Here is a 17,569-nt window from a genome sequence, read left to right as displayed (position 1 = left end):
AGCTTTTTAATTCTTCAATAAGGTGTACCTTACCCTATGAATATCTCCATGTAACCATGGACAAGGCATTTTTTTCAATAGTGGACCCACCAGTCTGGTATAGCTTAACTGACGAATCCCTGGATTTCATTTCTTGACATACAGACACCAGAAAACTGTCACATACCTGGAAAATTTCATCTTTATGAGATTCGAAGGTATGGAGTTTTAATTTTAAGTTACGCAGATCCCATAAAGCTACGGTCTAAAAAAAAAACAAGTGAAAATGATTTCTATGCTTTACCTAAGAATTTTCAAATATCTGATTAAAGCACAAGAGAACTGGGTTTTATAAACACCAAATAATGCAAAACCTTATCCGCAGAGCCGGTGGCTAGAATAAATTCGCTGTAAGGATTGAATGAGAGGCAGTTGACTTCGGCAGTGTGCGCATCCACCAAGTGGCTCGGCTTGGAGGTGGTATTGGACCTGGTGTCCCATCTAAAACACAAAGGTAAAGTCACACAGCACCCAGGGAGGACACACTCACATTTGGCCCCACGTCACTGTCACTACACTCCACAACTAGCTCCACTATGTGAGCCCCTTCATGAGGAAACCAACCACACAGCTGGTGATTCAGACCTTGACCACTAAATGATACATTCAAAACCTACAGAGAGTCCTGTTTTTTAAATTAGATTCCTATTTTAATTACCAGCTACTTCAAGCATACACAAAATACAGACTATGTAGAGAATAATGTTAACAATCTGATACCTACAACTGGTTTTGACAAATGCCCAGTATTTTGTCACATTTGCCTCAGGTTATTTGTTTATAAGATTATAGGTGAATGAAGCCCTGTGGCCATACCTTGATGCAATCATTTTCCTCCCTGACCTCCAACTGGCATCACTCTGGATTCCAATCTTGATATTTACCACCACACCAAGTATGTTCCTTCACATGTCCATACCTATTTTTTTTTTTTTTCTAAATAATAAGCAATCCTCCCACTTCAGCCTCTTGAGTAGCTAGGACTACAGGTGCACACTATCATACCTAGCTAATTTTTTGTTTTTAAATTGTGTGTAGAGACGGAGTCTCACACTCCTGGTCTCAAGCAATCCTTCTGCCTCAGCTTCCCAAGGTGTTGGGATTACAGGAGTAAGCTACCTAAAGCCGTTTTTTTAAAGCCATAACTTAAAAAAAAATAATCAAACTACAGCCTGCAGCAATCACTGATGGTCATTCAGGTCACCCATTTAACAATATCCCACTGAACTTTCCACCTTACATCATAAGTTTCTGATCATCAGCAACAGATCCAAACAATGACTCGTGCAGCAGGTGCCAGGCCACATCCTCTACAACAGCTGAGTGGCCAGTAAAGATCGCTTTAGCATCCACAATTTTGCCTTCTTTTGGTCCTGCGTTTATATCCCATAGACAGACAGTCTAAGAGAGAAGCAGAGAAAAAAAAAAGAACAAGGGCTATAACAGACTATTTTTCCCCCCCTCGAGACAGTGTCTCAGTCTGTCACCCAGGCTGGAGCACAGTAGTGCGATCTCGGCTCACTGCAGCCTCCGTCTTCCAGGCTCAAGCGATTCTCCTGCCTCAGCCTCCTGAGTAGCTGGGATAACAGGTGCAAGCCACCAGGCCTGGCTCATTTTTTTTGTATTTTCAGTAGAGACGGGGGTCTCACCATGTTGGCCAGGCTGGTCTTGAAAACTCCTCACCTCAAGTGATCCACCTGCCTTGGCCTCCCGAAGTGCTGGGACTACAGGTGTGAGACACTGTGCCCGGCCAAGAGATTGAATTTAAATGCTAACATCTTATTTAAAATAATTTCATTACAAACAAAACTATTCAACTATATAAAAGTTTGAGGTAAACACAAGAGAGAAAATATAAGCAAACAGAAGAGTATGTGGGTGCAGCCTCCATGTGAGGTGCAGAGGAAAAGGAAACTCCACTGTAATGAGGGGGAGGGGAGACTGAGTACGGTGGCAGGCAAGGACACTGACGCTGGAGTTTCTACCTACATACATTCAGACATTCAAGTACCCCAAATTCACTTAGACAACACAACAAATCACCAAGAGCCCGGCGCTCAGCATCTACTGAACACAAATGCACATCCTAAAAGTTTACACTGGGATGGGAAGACTGGGAATTAAAATTAAACTGTGCCTCTCACATAGCAAAAGCCTCATGGACAAGTCTTTCACTTCATGGCAGAAACCACCATAAACATCAGGAGATGTGACAGGTAAATGACACTGGGCCAGAAATCTCTACTAGTCTACTCTGAGAGGTCAAGGCGTGGGGCCCACAGACAGATCCCCAATGATATGCTCCTTGAAGCATCAGCAGAGTCCAAGGAGGGGCCATGGGGCCTTGCTTGGGCCTCAAAGGTCACAGCAGCCCACAAATAAGGAGGTCTCATGTGGGCCTTGACATCCTATCACAGAAAGAATTAAGAGGAAAGTCTTAAGTTTTTAATGAAAAAATATTGCAAGGTAAAGGGCAACGATTCTCATTCAATGGTTAATAAGAAATAATCCCATGAAGGTATATTAGCACTATAGTTCCACTGACACTGGTATGGGCTTCATGTTTTGTTTTTTGTTTTTTAAAATTCAGAGCACGTGACCATGAAAAGGCTTCATCTTTTTATTAAATCACTTTCTTACAAGAAAGAGTTTCTTTTCTATTTTTTTTTGAGACGAAGTCTCGCTCTCTTACCCAGACTGGAATGCAATGGCACAATCTGGGCTCACTGCAACCTCCACCTCCCGGGTTCAAGCAATCCTCCTGCCTCAGCCTCCCGAGTAGATGGGATTACAGGTGTGTGCCACCATGCCAATATTTTTGTATTTTCAGTAGAGACGGAGTTTAACCATGTTGGCCAGGCTGGTCTTACACTCCTGACTTCAGGTGATCCACCCGCCTCGGCCTCCCAAAGTGCTGGGATTCCAGGCATGAGCCACTGTGCCCAGCCACATGAAGGACTTTCTGTAACAAAGTTATTTCCCAGTAATGGCTATTTTCCCAGTAACAAAAGGTTTTTTTACACAATACATATGCCCTCAAGTCTCTGTTGTTACTTACACATGAAGACACTCAATGTACGTAAACTGAAGAGAAAGGAACATGTGGCGCTGCTGCCATTCACACCGACTCAGAAGGACCTGGCAAGATTAGCATGATGCTTGGCATGGGGGGAGCCCCTGGTAAATGTCAGCTATTATTACTACTACCAAATTCCCAGCCTGGTCTCTTCAAAAGGTACTAGTAATTGGGTTAATGAGTACAGTCCACTTTCCCTACTTGGGAAACCATCTCATATACACTTTGAGGGAAGCATCCTTTCAGAAAGCCTGTAATCCCAGCTCTTTGGGAGGCCAAGGAGGGTGGATCACTTGAGCCCGAGAGTTCAAGACCAGTTTGGGCAATATGGCAAAACTCCATCTCTACAAAAAATACAAAAATTTGCTGGGGTGGTGGTGGGCGCCTGTAGTACCAGCTACTTGAGAGGCTGAGGTAGATAGCCACTTGAGCTGGAGAGGTGGAGGTTGCAATGAGCCGAGACTGAGTCACTGCGCTTTAGCCTGGGCGACAGAGCAAGACCCTGTCTAAAAAAGTGAAAAGACAACCAACAGAATGGGAGAAAATTTTTGAAAATCAGAGGGACTTATACCTAGAATACATAAGAAACTCTTATAACTTGACAATAAAAAGACAAAATTAAAATATGGGCAAATAATTTGAATACCTATTTCTCCAAAGGAGATATGCAAATGGCAAGTACAAAAAAAGATGCTCATCATTAGTTGTCAGGGAAATGCAAATTAAAACCACAACGAGCCAGGTGTAGTGACTCATGCCTGTAATCCTAGCACTTTGGGAGGCCAAGGCAGGAGGATTGCTTGAGCCCAGGAGTTCAAGACCAGCATGGCCAACATGGTGGAATCCTGTCTCTTACTGAAAGTACAAAAATTAGCTGGGCTTCATGGCGCATGCCTGTAATCTCAGCCACTTGGGAGGCTAAGGCAGAAGAATTGCTTGGACCCGGGAGGTGGAGGTTGCAGTGAGCTGAGATCGTGCCACCATACTCCAGCCTGGGTGACAGAGACAGACTCCATCTCAAAAACAAAAACAAACAAAAAAACCCCAGGAGATACCACTTTACACACACTAGGATAGCTATAATAAAAAAGACAAGCATTGGTGAGGATGTAGAGAAACTGGAACATTTGTACATTGCTTGTGGAAATGTAAAATGGACAGCCACTTTGGAAAATAGTTTGGTAGTTCTTCAAAAAATTAAACAGAGATACCATATGATCCAGTAATTCCACTCCTAGGTATATATCCAAGAGAAATGAAAACATACATCCACATAAAAACTTGTAAACACATGTTCATAACATAATTCAAAGTAGCCCAAAAGTAGAAAAAACTCAAATGGTTCATTGACTGACAAATAAGTGAACTGTGGTATATCCATACAGTGGAATACTGTTCATCCATAAAAAGGAATGGAATGTAAGTAATGTTACTTGAGAACATTATGCTAAGTGAAAGAAGCCAAACAGAAAAGGCTACATATATGATTTCATTTATATGAAATATCAAGAACAGATAACTCTATAGAGAGAGAAAATAAACTAGTGCTTACCAGGAGCTGGGGGAAGGCAGCGAATGAGTGGGGAGTCACTGCTTAATGGGTATGGAATTTCTCTTTCAGAGAGCGAAAACATTCTAGAATTAGCGGTGATAGTTGTGCACTTTTGTGAATATACTAAAACCCACTGAATTGTACACTTAAAAAATACTTTATATTAATCAGGTCCCACAAACATTCTAGAGTTTCCATTACAAGGGCCTGGAGGATCATCTTTTAAATAATGGGAGGCCTTTTGCCTATGCTCCCTCCATCCTAAGGCTACTTCAAAAGAGCTTTGTGGAATCCGAAGACTCATACAGGACAGTATGAAAACCATGTCTCTAAGTCCTGGGGGAATGTTACCACAATAATCAGCAGTATTATCTTAGAAAACCTTTCATCTATATAGCACTCCTTCAGTACAGCTGTGACACATCAGCTCTCACTATATGAACAAATTACAAAGACTACGTTTCTCACATGGTCATCAGATGCACTCAGGAGATGTCCACTCAAATTCGAATTCCAGGAGAGACCATAGCCTTCCTTCTGGTGACCTCTTAACCTGAGATCAGGATTACATTCTCCACTTGGGTCTAAGAAAAGATGAAAAAACATTAAGTTTATCTGATAAACTCTGTTTATCAGAACTGGTGAGAATAAATTCTCACTCCTTCATTGAGTGAGCCATTACAGCAATTGCACATGAACAAGATCTGGTCTGACCCATAACCACTTTAAAAAGCTGTTCTCTTTGCTTTGTTCTTAATACCCAATGCAAATTGAGCCTCATGACCATTAAACGATTGGTTTCTTTGGAAAACCTAATATTATCCCCAACACAAAAATACTAAAAACTATAGCTATCCTACAAATTTGGGCAGTGGTAACCCTATCCCCCCAACTCCCCAATTTTTTAGAAATATTTCTAACACAGCAGGTCTGGTTGCTCAGTCCCCGCGTGCCTCTACGGTAGCCTGCAACCATAAATGACCCTTAGCCAACCCCTGGGAATGTGACCCTCAGAAAGTTCTTCACGTCACTCACTGGTAAAGTTGTGTAAGCCCAGAGCAGTGGGGTATGCCATAGGAACCTGTCAAGACTTGTAGGACTGTTTAGCAAGATTCACAATGTATTTGGCTTCACTATTGGGGTTCTCAATTTTGTTACCATGGCTGGTCATAGAACAGGATGTGCCCACGCCAACAGACCTCCACAAAAATCCCGGATTCTGAAACTCAAATGGGCTGCCCTGGGTAGAGACATTTGGCACGTGTTCCTATGGTTTGCTGCTAGAGACAAAGTATGTCCCACGTGACCCTGGATGGGAAGGACTCAGACACCTGTAGCTAACCTCTCTGGACTTCCCCTGATGTATATCTTTTTCTTCCTACTTTTGCTCTGGATCCTTTGCTGTAATAAACTTTAGCTGTTAGTATAAGCTGCTTTTAGGCAGTTCTGGCAAATCCCTGAACTTGAGGATGGTTATGGGATCCCCCTAAAGCAATTTTTAAACCTTTAAATATTACAAAGTATGCTACTTTGACTTAAAAACATTACCAGTTTGAATCAAGAAAACTGCTCAAGTAATGACCTGACTTTATTATTACGTACCTGGTTTAGCAGGGTGTTTTGTATAGTCAAAAACCAACACATCAGAAGATGGTGTTTTTGTAGCAATGATGTGAGGATTCTGCGGCATGTAACGAGCACGGTTTACTTCTCCTTCATGATTGATTTTAATTTCACATTCAATTTTTCCTGTTACAGAACCAAAGCCACCAAATTCTAATGTGAGGAGAAAGAAACACACACACACTCAGGATTAAAATTCACAAATTACTTAGTTCAATCAACCCAACAGATTTTGACCTGGCAGAATACAACACAAATTGACAAGCCAAAGACAGAGACATGCATAGAGAAAATCCAAAAATGTGGGTTCATTTGCCACATCAATTTATTCTTAAAGCCCATTTGCACTGGAAAACATTGGTAGCTGCCTTATGCAACTTAATTCAGTTCCACCTTGGATCTAAAACAACTGTCCTCTTTCAGTTATGAAGATGATACAGTTATTCACTGAAATTTCAAATAACCATATAATAAGCAGACCAACAGCTTTTTAGTTCAAATACAACTCACTGGAAGTGCTGCACTGATTTAGCATCTTATTTTAGGATTCATCAAAACAGGAAAAGTTTTAACCCTCAGGAGTATGAACACCCTTTGAGTCTAAAGTCAGAAGCATCCTCAAATCAGTGTGAAACCCATGCTAACCCCTACCTGTCCCTAAACACACATACGTTGGCCCTGCTAGCATCCTTGGTTTAACTGCTAGTGCAATGCCAAGGTTAACCTCTCCGCCCATCTGGTGTGTGAATAAGACTGTAGTATTAAATAATCATGAAAAAGGCCTTGTAAAGTAACAAAGCCATATAAAAAGCACAGTAACTTCCAAGAAGTAGCAACATATTAGCAGAAAGAATACAAATAGAGAATATCTAAGCAAATACAGCAAACAAGAACATTCTTTTTTGTGCTCATAGATAAAAAACTTGAATTAGTTGCTGAGGCTTAAAAAGATAGGAGAGTTCACACTACAATTGTGTTATTCTTCCTGACCTATATTGCCTTTTCTTTGCACATTCCATTTTAGCTCACCCTATGTCTCAGGTCAGGGACAACTAACACAAATGCCTACTGGAGCCAGGCTGGTAAGAAGTAAAACAGACCGGGGCCTGGAGCAACCACCAAAAGGAGCAAACCATTTCTCAGTTCCAGGCAGCTCCTTCTATGTGGAATGCTTAATGAACATTGGCTTCCATGTCTTAATATTAGTATCTAGCTGTTCTCTCCGAAGCAAACATAGCTTACTATTGCAATGCGGCTGAAAAAACCGTATCTCAAATCCACGATTACTTCAAAGCTCCTTTACCCACTACTCTCACGTGACAACATGCAAAAGGACCCTTTTTCCTCGTAGCACCTTCTGTTCCATGGTGTCAATAGAAGAAGTGTGCCTCAGCATGCTAAGACCCCTCCTGATCCAATAGTCTCCTGCCTCCTGAGACTGCTCCAAACCTGCTTCACTTTGACCTTCAACATCCCATTGCATGGACTCCAGTGGCTCTAACCCTTCTGCTACAAAGATACTCAAGTTTCCTGATTCCTTTAGCTAAAACAACCTGAAGAGCTCTCCAAAAAAAGGGGGGGGAGGGGCGCTTCCAAGTAGGATTTACTTTGAACACAAGAGTTTTGTTTTCTCAAACTTAAAATTTTGAAGTCACTGTCTTAATGATCACATCCATTAAAAAATATAACTGAATATTGGCCAGGCGCAGTGGCTCACACCTGTAATCCCAGCACTTTGGGAGGCTGAGGCGGGCGGATCACAAGGTCAGGAGATCAAGACCATCCTGGCTAACAATGTGAAACTTTGTCCCTAACTAAAAATACAAAAAATTAGCTGGCTGTGGTGGCGGGCGCCTGTAGTTCCAGCTACTCGGGAAATCACTTGAACCCAGGAAGCAGAGGTTGCAGTGAGCCGAGATCGCACCACTGCACTCCAGCCTGGGTGAAAGAGGAAGACTTTGTCTCAAAAAAAATATATATATATATACACACACACACACACATAAATGTAAACTGAATATTAACAAAGGTATTAAATTATTTCAGCTACTTTTTAGAATACACTGGATGTGTAACTTTAAGATTTTAATAGTATATTAATATCGTTATGCAGAGACTGTTAAACTGCAAGCCCAGTAAATACATTACTTCAGGGCTAAAAGCCATTTAAAAATTTCTGATTACAATATATTCAGGCCGGGAGTGGTGGCTCATGCCTGTAATTCCAGCACTTTGGGAAGTTTAGGCAGGCGAATCACTTGAGGCCAGGAGTTTGAGACCAGCCTGGCCAACATGACAAAACTCAGCCTCTACTAAAAATACAAAAATTAGCTGGGCATGTTGGTGGGCGCCTGTAATCCTGGCTACTCTCGAGGCTGAGGCATGAGAATCACTTGAACCCCAGAGGTGGAGGTTGTAGTGAGCCGAGATCGCACCACTGCACTCCAGCCTGGGCGACAGAGCGAGACCCTGCCTCATAACAAACAAAAACAAAACACAAAAAACTCCCAATATTTAAAGAAATAATGCATACAGTTGTCGGGGAATGAACGATAAATTGTGGGAGGGGTAAACTGGGTGAATCACTTTGGAGAACAGTTTTCTATGAAGTTGACAATGAATACACCATACAACCCAGCAGTTTTGCTACACTAGAGAATGTAATATTTTTGAGACAGGATCTTGCTCTGTTGTTCAGGGTGGAGTGCACTGGTGTGATCCTAGCTCACTACAGCTTCGAACTCCTGGGCTCAAGAGATCCTCAGCCTCCCAAGTAGCTAGGACTATAGGCATGCGCCACCACACATGGCTAGTTTTTAATCCATTTTTTGATAGAGACAATGTCTCACTGTGTGCCCTGAGTGGTCTTAAACTCCTGGGCTCAAGCGTTCCTCCTGCCTTGGCCTCCCAAAGTGTTGGGACTGTGGGTGTGAGCCACTGTGCCTGGCCAGTATTTTATTTTCAATTAAAAAAACCCCCTAAGGCACGTATTAGAAAATGCTAACGGCATTAAGCTATTTGGGACTGTGAAGAGACACTTAATACAGCAGTCTGGGTGCTTAGCCCTGGAGTCTCTGAGGAACACTGGGACCCCATTACTGACCCTTGGCAAGCTCCTGGGAACATGCACCTCAGAACGTTCTTTCTGTCACTGATGAACTGATGATTTTGTGGTGTGCACCTGGAGCAATGGACCGCGTTGCACCAGTTTGTCAGGTTTACTTTGCAGATATCAAGATTGATGATACATACCTTCTTTTATTACTGGGTCCTCAGTTTGTATTACTGGGGTCCTCAAGTTTCAGTCGCCGTGGCTGGTTGTCAGCAGGATGTGCCTATGTAACTAGTCCCCCAAGAAAACCTCAGACCCCAAGACCCAAACAGGCTTCCCTGAGCAGAGATATTTCACACGTGTCCCTGCAGTTTGCTGCCAGAGAGAAAGCACATCCTGTGTGGCCTTAGACGAGACTTGTGCCAGACCTCCCTGAGCTTGCCGATGTACATCTTTTCCCTGCTGCTTTTGTTTTGTGTTCTTTACCGTAACAAACTTTAGCCACAAGTATAATTTGCTCTTGGGAGTCCTAGCGAAATCACCAAACTTGGGGTGGTCATGGGAATACCAAAAACAGGAGAGTATGTGTTTGACTAAATTAAAAAAAGAAAAAAAAAAGCCAAGAGATTCCTAAATTAACCCTACCACTACTGCCACTCTCCTCAAACAAAAAAACACCCACTGCACACACCAACACATATTACTTCTACCAAAGAGGAATATCTTAATTACACATAGCAGTTATTCACTTAATTTATCTTGGATACCTTCCTATACCAGTGTGTACAGATTTTTCTAATTAAAAAAAAATTTTTTTTGAAATTTTGGTAGAAACGAGGTCTGTGTTTTTCAGACTGGGCTTGAACTCCTGAGCTCAAGCAATCCTCCCACCTCGGCCTCCCCAAGTGCTGTGATTATAGGTATGAGCCATGGCACCTGGCCTTTCTTTCTTCTTAATTGCTGAGTAGTATTTCAAACACACCATGTGCTTAACCAACTTTCTATGAACCAACATCTGGGTTACAAGGTTGATCCTAATTTTTCAATTATGCAATTATGGCTAAAATCCTTGCGCACATGTAGGTGAGTAGTTCTGTAGGATAAAGTCCTAGAAGTTAAATTACTGGGCCAACAGCTAATAGTATAGTTTTAATAGCATATGCTTTGAAAGAGACATTTTCCCTTTGACATCAATATTGGAATATATGATATACCTACCACCCTTGTCACTGTCACAATGGGAAGCATCAAACTGTGCATCATCATTGGGAATATGTACTCGAGCAACCACCAGATGATTCTGTTCATCAGACGTATGAGTCCCCAGCACTAGCCAATGAAGGGCATAATCTTTTCCTTCCGGTCTGTTTAAGAAAGAAAATAAGTCACACTGATCTGACAAGAAATCTCCAGTTGCTAACAAATTCAGTCTAGTTCCCTCAAAATACATTCAAATTTCTTTAGCAAATATATACTTAGCATCAACTGTGTATCTTCTCCCCCTCTGGTTACCAACTTTACAATCCCCACATATGCAAATATAAGAAAATATTCTAGCTACAATATGCAGAGGGCCTGCTTCTTTCTCAAAGACCCATCCTCCTGTGCCTCAATTATCAATGTGAACACTACCTTTTATAGAGCAGCACTCTGGGGAAGGCAGGCCCAACTCAGTATAACACAGACAAACATCTACACAGGAATCCACCAACAATCCCCACACTCATAAATCACAACTTCCCACCTAAAGAAATCTTCTTTCCACCTAAAAATATCTTACACACTAGACGTTTCCTATTTCCCAATAAGAAATTCTACAAGATAGTATGGACAGAAAGTACTGAATCAAAAAAACAGCTTAAATCCTGGATCAAACTAAAATGCAATTGCTTAAAACACAACCTCCCTGGGGCCTCAGTTTCTTCACTGAATAAAACAGACTATAAGTGCAAATGGCATGATGTGAACTCCTTGATGTTTATGATACCTAAGTTTATGAAACGAACATTCTCAATTTTACTGAGGCATCTTTGTTACCTTGTTCTGTGGAAACTCACCTTGAGGCTGAAGAACTTGCCCAAACCTCTCGGCACCTTGGTCCAAGCAGTGATTTTTTGTATCAGTATCTATCAAAAAGGCTTCCCCATTTGTATTATCTAGAACACAATTTTCAACTGTGCTCCATGGTCCCATTTCAATGAAGAGGACTGAGAAGTAGGGCTCTAGGCCCCAACACAAGACAAGTTAGGCCATTTATCTGTTTCTAAATTTCAGCTGCACGAAGGACTCAATGTTTTTTTTATTTTTTGTTTTTTTTTCCTAAAAAGATTGAAGGTTACTTCTAGGCAAGTAATTTAGTAATAACTTAAGAAAATACAAGGCCGGACGCGGTGGCTCACGCCTGTAATCCAGCACTTTGGGAGGCTGAAGTGGGCGGATCACGAGGTCAGGAGACTGAAACCATCCTGGCTAACAAAATGAAACTCCGTCTCTACTAAAATACAAAAAATTAGCCAGGTGTGGTGGTGGGCACCTGTAGTCCCAGCTACTTGGGAGGCTGAGGTGGGAGAATGGAGTGAACCTGCGAGGCGGAGCTTGCAGTGAGCCGAGATCGTTCCACTGCACTCCAGCCTAGGCGACAGAGCGAGACTCCATCTCAAAAGAAAAAAAAAAAAGAAAACACAAGATGCAATTTTACCAAGATTTGGCTTACAGTAAAAAAGTGCGTGCACAGACACGCGCGCGCACACACACACACACACACACACACACACACACACACACAGACACTCCCCCAAGAAGAGAGTAAGGCAGCCATGACTAAGCAATAGCAACGTGTTTGAAAAAAAGACACCTGGGCACAGTGGCTCATGCTTGTAATCCCAGCACTTTGGGAGGCCAAGGCAGGCGGATCACCTGAGGTTGGGAGTTTGAGACCAGCCTGTCCAACATGGAGAAATCCCGTCTCTACTAAAAATACAAAATTAGCCGGGCATGGTGGCACATGCCTGTAATCCCAGCTACTCAGGAGGCTGAGGCAGGAGGATCACTTTAACCTGGGAGGCGGAGCTTGCAGTGAGCCAAGATCACACCATTGCACTCCAGCCTGAGCAACAAGAGTGAAACTCAGTCTCAAAAAAAAAAAAAAAAAGATGACGATGACGACATGGGTCTTGATTGATACATGCACAGTGGGCCAAGAATATGATGTGGCTACCAAAAAAGTAATTAATTCCATCTTAGGTGGTCTTTATATGCGTGTAGGGGGCAATGCACATGAGCCCATGTGCCCCCGCCCCCACTTTTTTTTTTTTTTTTTTAAGAGACAAGGTCTCCCTATGTTGCCCAGGCTGGTCTCCAACTCTTGGGCTCAAATTGATCCTCCTGCATCAACCTCTTCAGTAGCTGGGACTACAGATGTGTGCCACCACATCTGGCTTGCCCACTTATTTTTAACCAGTAAAACCAACATACTTTATGAGGACTTGGACAGAAATCAAACCTTTACAGGGAATAGTGGCTTTAAATGAAAGGGTAAGCCAGGTACAGTGCTGTACACCCACAGTACCAGCTACTAGGGAGGACTGCTTAAGCCTAGGAGTTCATGTCCAGTCTGGGCAACATAGCAAGATCCTGTCTTAAAAAAAAAAAAAAAAAAAAAAGAAAGAAAGAAGAAATATTTGGCCACATGCGGTGGCTCATGCCTCTAATCCCAGCACTTAGGCCAAGGCAGGCGGATCACTTGAGCCCAGGAGTTCAAGACCAGCCTGGGCAACATGGCAAAATCCCATCTCCCCCCCAAAAAAAAAAAAAAAAAGTAAATATTTAAAAAGAGAAATAAGAATGCTTGAGAGAAAGAAGGCACCACAAAGCAATGCCGGGACTGACATCAAAGGAAAAAAGTGACTTGTTTTTTGTGGAGTTAAGCAAGAAAACTCAGACTCACAGGTAAAAAATTACAGGTAGACAGGTCAGTTTATCATAGGCCCTTTCTAATGAACACTGTCCCAAGATGGACTGGAGGAGCTTAAAAATCCCTCTGGACTCAAATTTAATTATTCCAGTTTTCCCCAACTTGATCATCATATGAGGACTTTTCTTTTTACTAGAAATCCTTTCACCTCCATCACTAAAACACAGCCTGTTTCCCTAAACTAATCAATATGACACTACTTTCCTCCAATACTGGATGTATTTAAAGGCTGCAGAAGCACTAATGGTTAAGAGAGCCTATTCATTTTCAGTGCAGAATCCTCTGACCCCAGTAACTACCACTAGGAAATTTAGCCAAGCATCACATAAATATGGCCTATTACAAGATTATTCTCAGCAGTATTGTTTATAGCAGCAAAAAGACTGAAAATAACTAAACATCCATCAGTAACGAACCGGTATCATATATTACACAGTGTATCTATAAACAAAATTCTATGGCACCCTTGAAAAGAACAAGCATATCCAAGCATGCTGACAGGAAAATCTCCAATATGTACTCTTACTGACAAACTCAAGTGAAGAACTTGCTACCATAAAAAATGAAGATACAGGTATGCACTTTTACACGCTGGCAAGGATGGGTTAGGAAATTGAAAACAATGACTGGGGAAAGGAAGTAGGACAGTAAAGGATGTGGAAAGGGGACTTATTCTTCACTCTACATCCTTTTGTACTTCCTGAATTTGAAAAACTACAAAGCTTTTTAGGTAGACAATAACTTAGTCTCAATATATTTAAAACATTATTCAACAAGAGATATGAAATAACTACCTAATTTAAAAAAAAAAAACAATTTCTTAGAGATATCTAAATAAAACCTTTTAAAAGTCAAATCAACAATTGTAATCCCAGCATTCTGGGAGGCTGAGGTGGGTAGATCATGAGGTCAGGAGTTTGAGACCAGCCTGACCAACATGGTGAAACGCTGTCTTTACTAAAAATACAAAAATTAGCTGGGTGTGGTGGTACACACCTGTAATCCCACCTGCTCAGGAGGTTGAGGCAGGAGAAATGCTTGAACCTGGGAGGTGGAGGGCGCAGTGAGCCAAGATGGTGCCACTGCACTCCAGCCTGGGAGACAAGAGTCTTGCTCTGTCTCCAAAAAAAAAAAAGCAAGCCAAATCAATTATTTGGACAATTACCTAACTCAACTGAAGGACAATAGCTCAGAAAGTCCAAGTAATCGTTATGAAGCATGTTGTAAGTCGGCAGAAGAAAGGCTTATGAGGTGAAGCAGGGTCTTGTTCCTCAGAGCCAGACACTGAGGAACAGTCAACATTTTTACTGTTCTGTATGGTGATAAAACACAGTCCCTTTATACCCCTAACTGAACCCTGCAAAGCACCACACAGCAATCCTCAACATCCAAGAATGCAGGCTGCTTGGCATTTTCTTACATTCTCTAAGGCACTGCACGTCCCACAACTCAATCCCACAACAGCTTTGTATACAAAGAACACCATGATACATATTAAATAATTTAATTAAAGCATTTTCTGTTACATTCCTAAGTATTACATATTATAGGTAACATTTATAAAAAAAACTTCAGCAAGTAGCTTCCATTGAAATCCAAATGAAGAAACACAGAGCTATTTCAATCCTGACAAATTATTTCTGAACAGGAAGGGGTGGGAGAATCAGCATCAGTCACCACTTACTGTGTACTTATGCTGCACCAGGCACTTTAACATGCATGATCTCATTTAATTCCCTCAAATGTAGGTAGTCAGTACGACCAACATCTCCATTTACAGCCCAGACAACACCGCCCCAGTTCACAAAGCTAAGAAGAAGCAGGGGCATGATTCTAACCCAGGTCTCTAAGTTTAAAGTCCCTGCTGTTTTCCATTATGTTACAGTGGGTCAAAAAGATCCCCAAAAAGGTAAATTTAGTTAATACATTTTAAATCTGCTTAACAGACCAAAGAGGCAAATGCACACAATGCTCAAACCAGACCTTGAATACCCCTGGGCATATGATACTTAATCTAGTTTTCAATCTGTTCAAAGGTGACTGTAAACGTCAATGCTTCCAAGTGTCCATCACTTAGTTCTTCTCTACTCTTCCCACATCTGTACATTTACATTTAGATTTTTGGGAAGCCCAGTGGAAATTCCTATCTGTATGGAAATCAATGTTTGCATATGGAGAACCTAGCCATTGTAAGAGCAGTTTTATATACAATTAGATTATTATTGTAATTACTATTTTTATTTTTAAGAGATAGAGTCTCGCTCTCGCTCAGGCCGGAGTGCAGTAGTGCGATCTTGGCTCACTGCAACCTCCGCCTCCCAGGTTCAAGCAATTCTTCTGCCTCAGCCTCCCTGTGGCCTGTAGCTGAGACTACAGGCACACGCTGCCACGCCCGGCTAATTTTTTTTTTTTTGTATTTTAGTAGAGACAGGGTTTCACCGTGTTGCCTGGGCTGGTTTCGAACTCCTGAGCTCAGGCAATCCACCTGCCTCGGCCTCCCAAAGTGCTAGGATTACAGGCGTGAGCCACCGCGCCCAGCCAAAATTAGCTTATTATTTTTATAACTTGTTGTAAAACCCTCTTTTTAGGTTAGAGTTTCATTTAATCCTCTTTAAATTATATGCCCACAACACCCAAATTTAAGATGCTTTTTTGTTGTTTCTTTGGAAGACAGGGTCTCACTCTGTTGGCTAAGCCGGAATGCAGTGGCGCAATCATGGCTTACTGCAGCCTTGAACTCCTGAGCTCAAGCTAACCTTCCAAAGCGCTAGGATTACAGGAGTATAAGCCACTGTGCCTGGCCCCATATTTAATACACTTTAAAAGTACATGGTCAAGTTCCTACTAGAAAAGGTTCAAGTGAATGAGAAAGGCAGACTAACGCAGGGACCAGCTGTGTGATCTTGGGATGGCACTTAAACGCTCACTCCCAGTTCCCCTATCAATAAAACAAGGATAATGAAAATTACCTACAGCATAGTACTACTGTGAGGATTACAACAACAAGACGTAGATTCTTCAGATGTGCCAGGCCCTGTTGAGTGCTCAATAAATGCCAGCAATTATTACCAGAGAAACCGTAGATCTAACAGAAAAGAATACTCTTATGAAGACTAACGGCAATCTCAAAGTGTATTCCATAAGCCGATAACATCTTTTCTTTGGTCAATTGTTGACAAGGTCTTTTTGCCTTTACCAATTAAAATGTATTTATCTTGGGTGACTGTTACGTGTGTTCACTTTGCAAAAATTTATGAAGCCATACAACACTTATGATGTGTGAACTTTTCTGTAAATATTCTCTTTTTCAATAAAGTTTTAAAGAAACGCATTAGTTTGGGCCCAGAGAGATGCTGCTCTACATTCGAGCCCAGGAACTGTCAAATACATTCAGTGTTTCCTCCAAATACCATTAATCTCACAACGGATTCTTTCTCCCCTTTTACCACCACACTATACGCCAGAAATCATCCCATAAATCACGTTAAGTTTTGAAAATAAAAACCACCTGCCACCCCATGCAAGGGCTGATTACATACTTATGTTCTAGGTATAAAACGCCAAAACTAGGAAATTCAGAACGACAGTTAAATTTAAGCAAAAAAAAAAAAAAGTTGCCAGAAACCCTTACTTAGTCACTTCAGGAAGCCACTGAACGGTAAGACTGGGCCACTGAAGAGCATGGGTCATAACCAGGTCATACAGAAACGGTGTATTCTTCTTCCAGATTTTATATTCTTCATTGATGACACGCTCCTCCACAGTATCTTCAAACACTGAAATTTGGAGAAAGCCCACACAATTAAGTGGCTGAGATGGATCGAAGTCAGAAATTGGAGGTCACCTCAAGATGGCCACACCTCATGTACTCTTTCCTTTTACCTCTAATTTGGACACGGACAACTAACTGCTCTTCCAGAAGGTGAAGAAAATACTACCAACCACGAAGCCTCTTTTTTTCCGTTGAGATCAATACCCTCTGCGTATACCATGTTGGGTAGTCAATTACACGGACATGGAAATTGTTTACCCTGTTACAGCTGTTCGCACCTGTTCTAAGATGACGACCTGTACGTACAGGGGCTGCGCGACCCACTCGGGAAGACAACTGCACGTGTACCAGAAGCCCACAGGCCTGGTCCCTCCAATCCCCATCAGGGGAGGCCCCAGCTCCCACGACACCCGCCTCGGCAGCCATAGGCCTGAGGGCTCCAGCAACCCCCGGACAAGGGCCGCGACCCCGAGGCGGTCAAC

At 42.0% G+C, this 17,569-nt stretch overlaps 1 protein-coding gene across 2 annotated transcripts in view; it reads right to left on the bottom strand.

Annotated features, from left to right (window-relative positions):
* Window positions 1-17,563, bottom strand: part of RBBP7 (retinoblastoma binding protein 7) — a 30,634-nt gene extending 13,071 nt beyond the window's left edge. For both annotated transcript variants that reach the window (XM_011995521.1, XM_011995520.1), the window contains exons 1-8: window positions 17,366-17,563; window positions 16,947-17,091; window positions 10,561-10,706; window positions 6,270-6,443; window positions 5,136-5,251; window positions 1,280-1,440; window positions 354-480; window positions 167-244 (exon numbers count right to left, since the gene is read on the bottom strand). In XM_011995521.1, coding sequence (XP_011850911.1) covers window positions 167-244; window positions 354-480; window positions 1,280-1,440; window positions 5,136-5,251; window positions 6,270-6,443; window positions 10,561-10,706; window positions 16,947-17,091; window positions 17,366-17,513 — 1,095 coding nt within the window. In that variant the 5' untranslated portion in view covers window positions 17,514-17,563. The remainder of the gene's footprint in view (window positions 1-166; window positions 245-353; window positions 481-1,279; window positions 1,441-5,135; window positions 5,252-6,269; window positions 6,444-10,560; window positions 10,707-16,946; window positions 17,092-17,365) is intronic.
* Between the last annotated feature and the right edge of the window lie 6 nt (window positions 17,564-17,569).

The sequence above is a fragment of the Mandrillus leucophaeus genome, unplaced genomic scaffold, assembly GCF_000951045.1.
Source record: "Mandrillus leucophaeus isolate KB7577 unplaced genomic scaffold, Mleu.le_1.0 Scaffold490, whole genome shotgun sequence".
In the NCBI taxonomy this organism is placed as follows: domain Eukaryota; kingdom Metazoa; phylum Chordata; class Mammalia; order Primates; family Cercopithecidae; genus Mandrillus; species Mandrillus leucophaeus.
The sequence above is the reverse complement of the archived record's forward strand: the minus strand, read 5'-3'. Positions and strand labels throughout refer to the sequence as shown.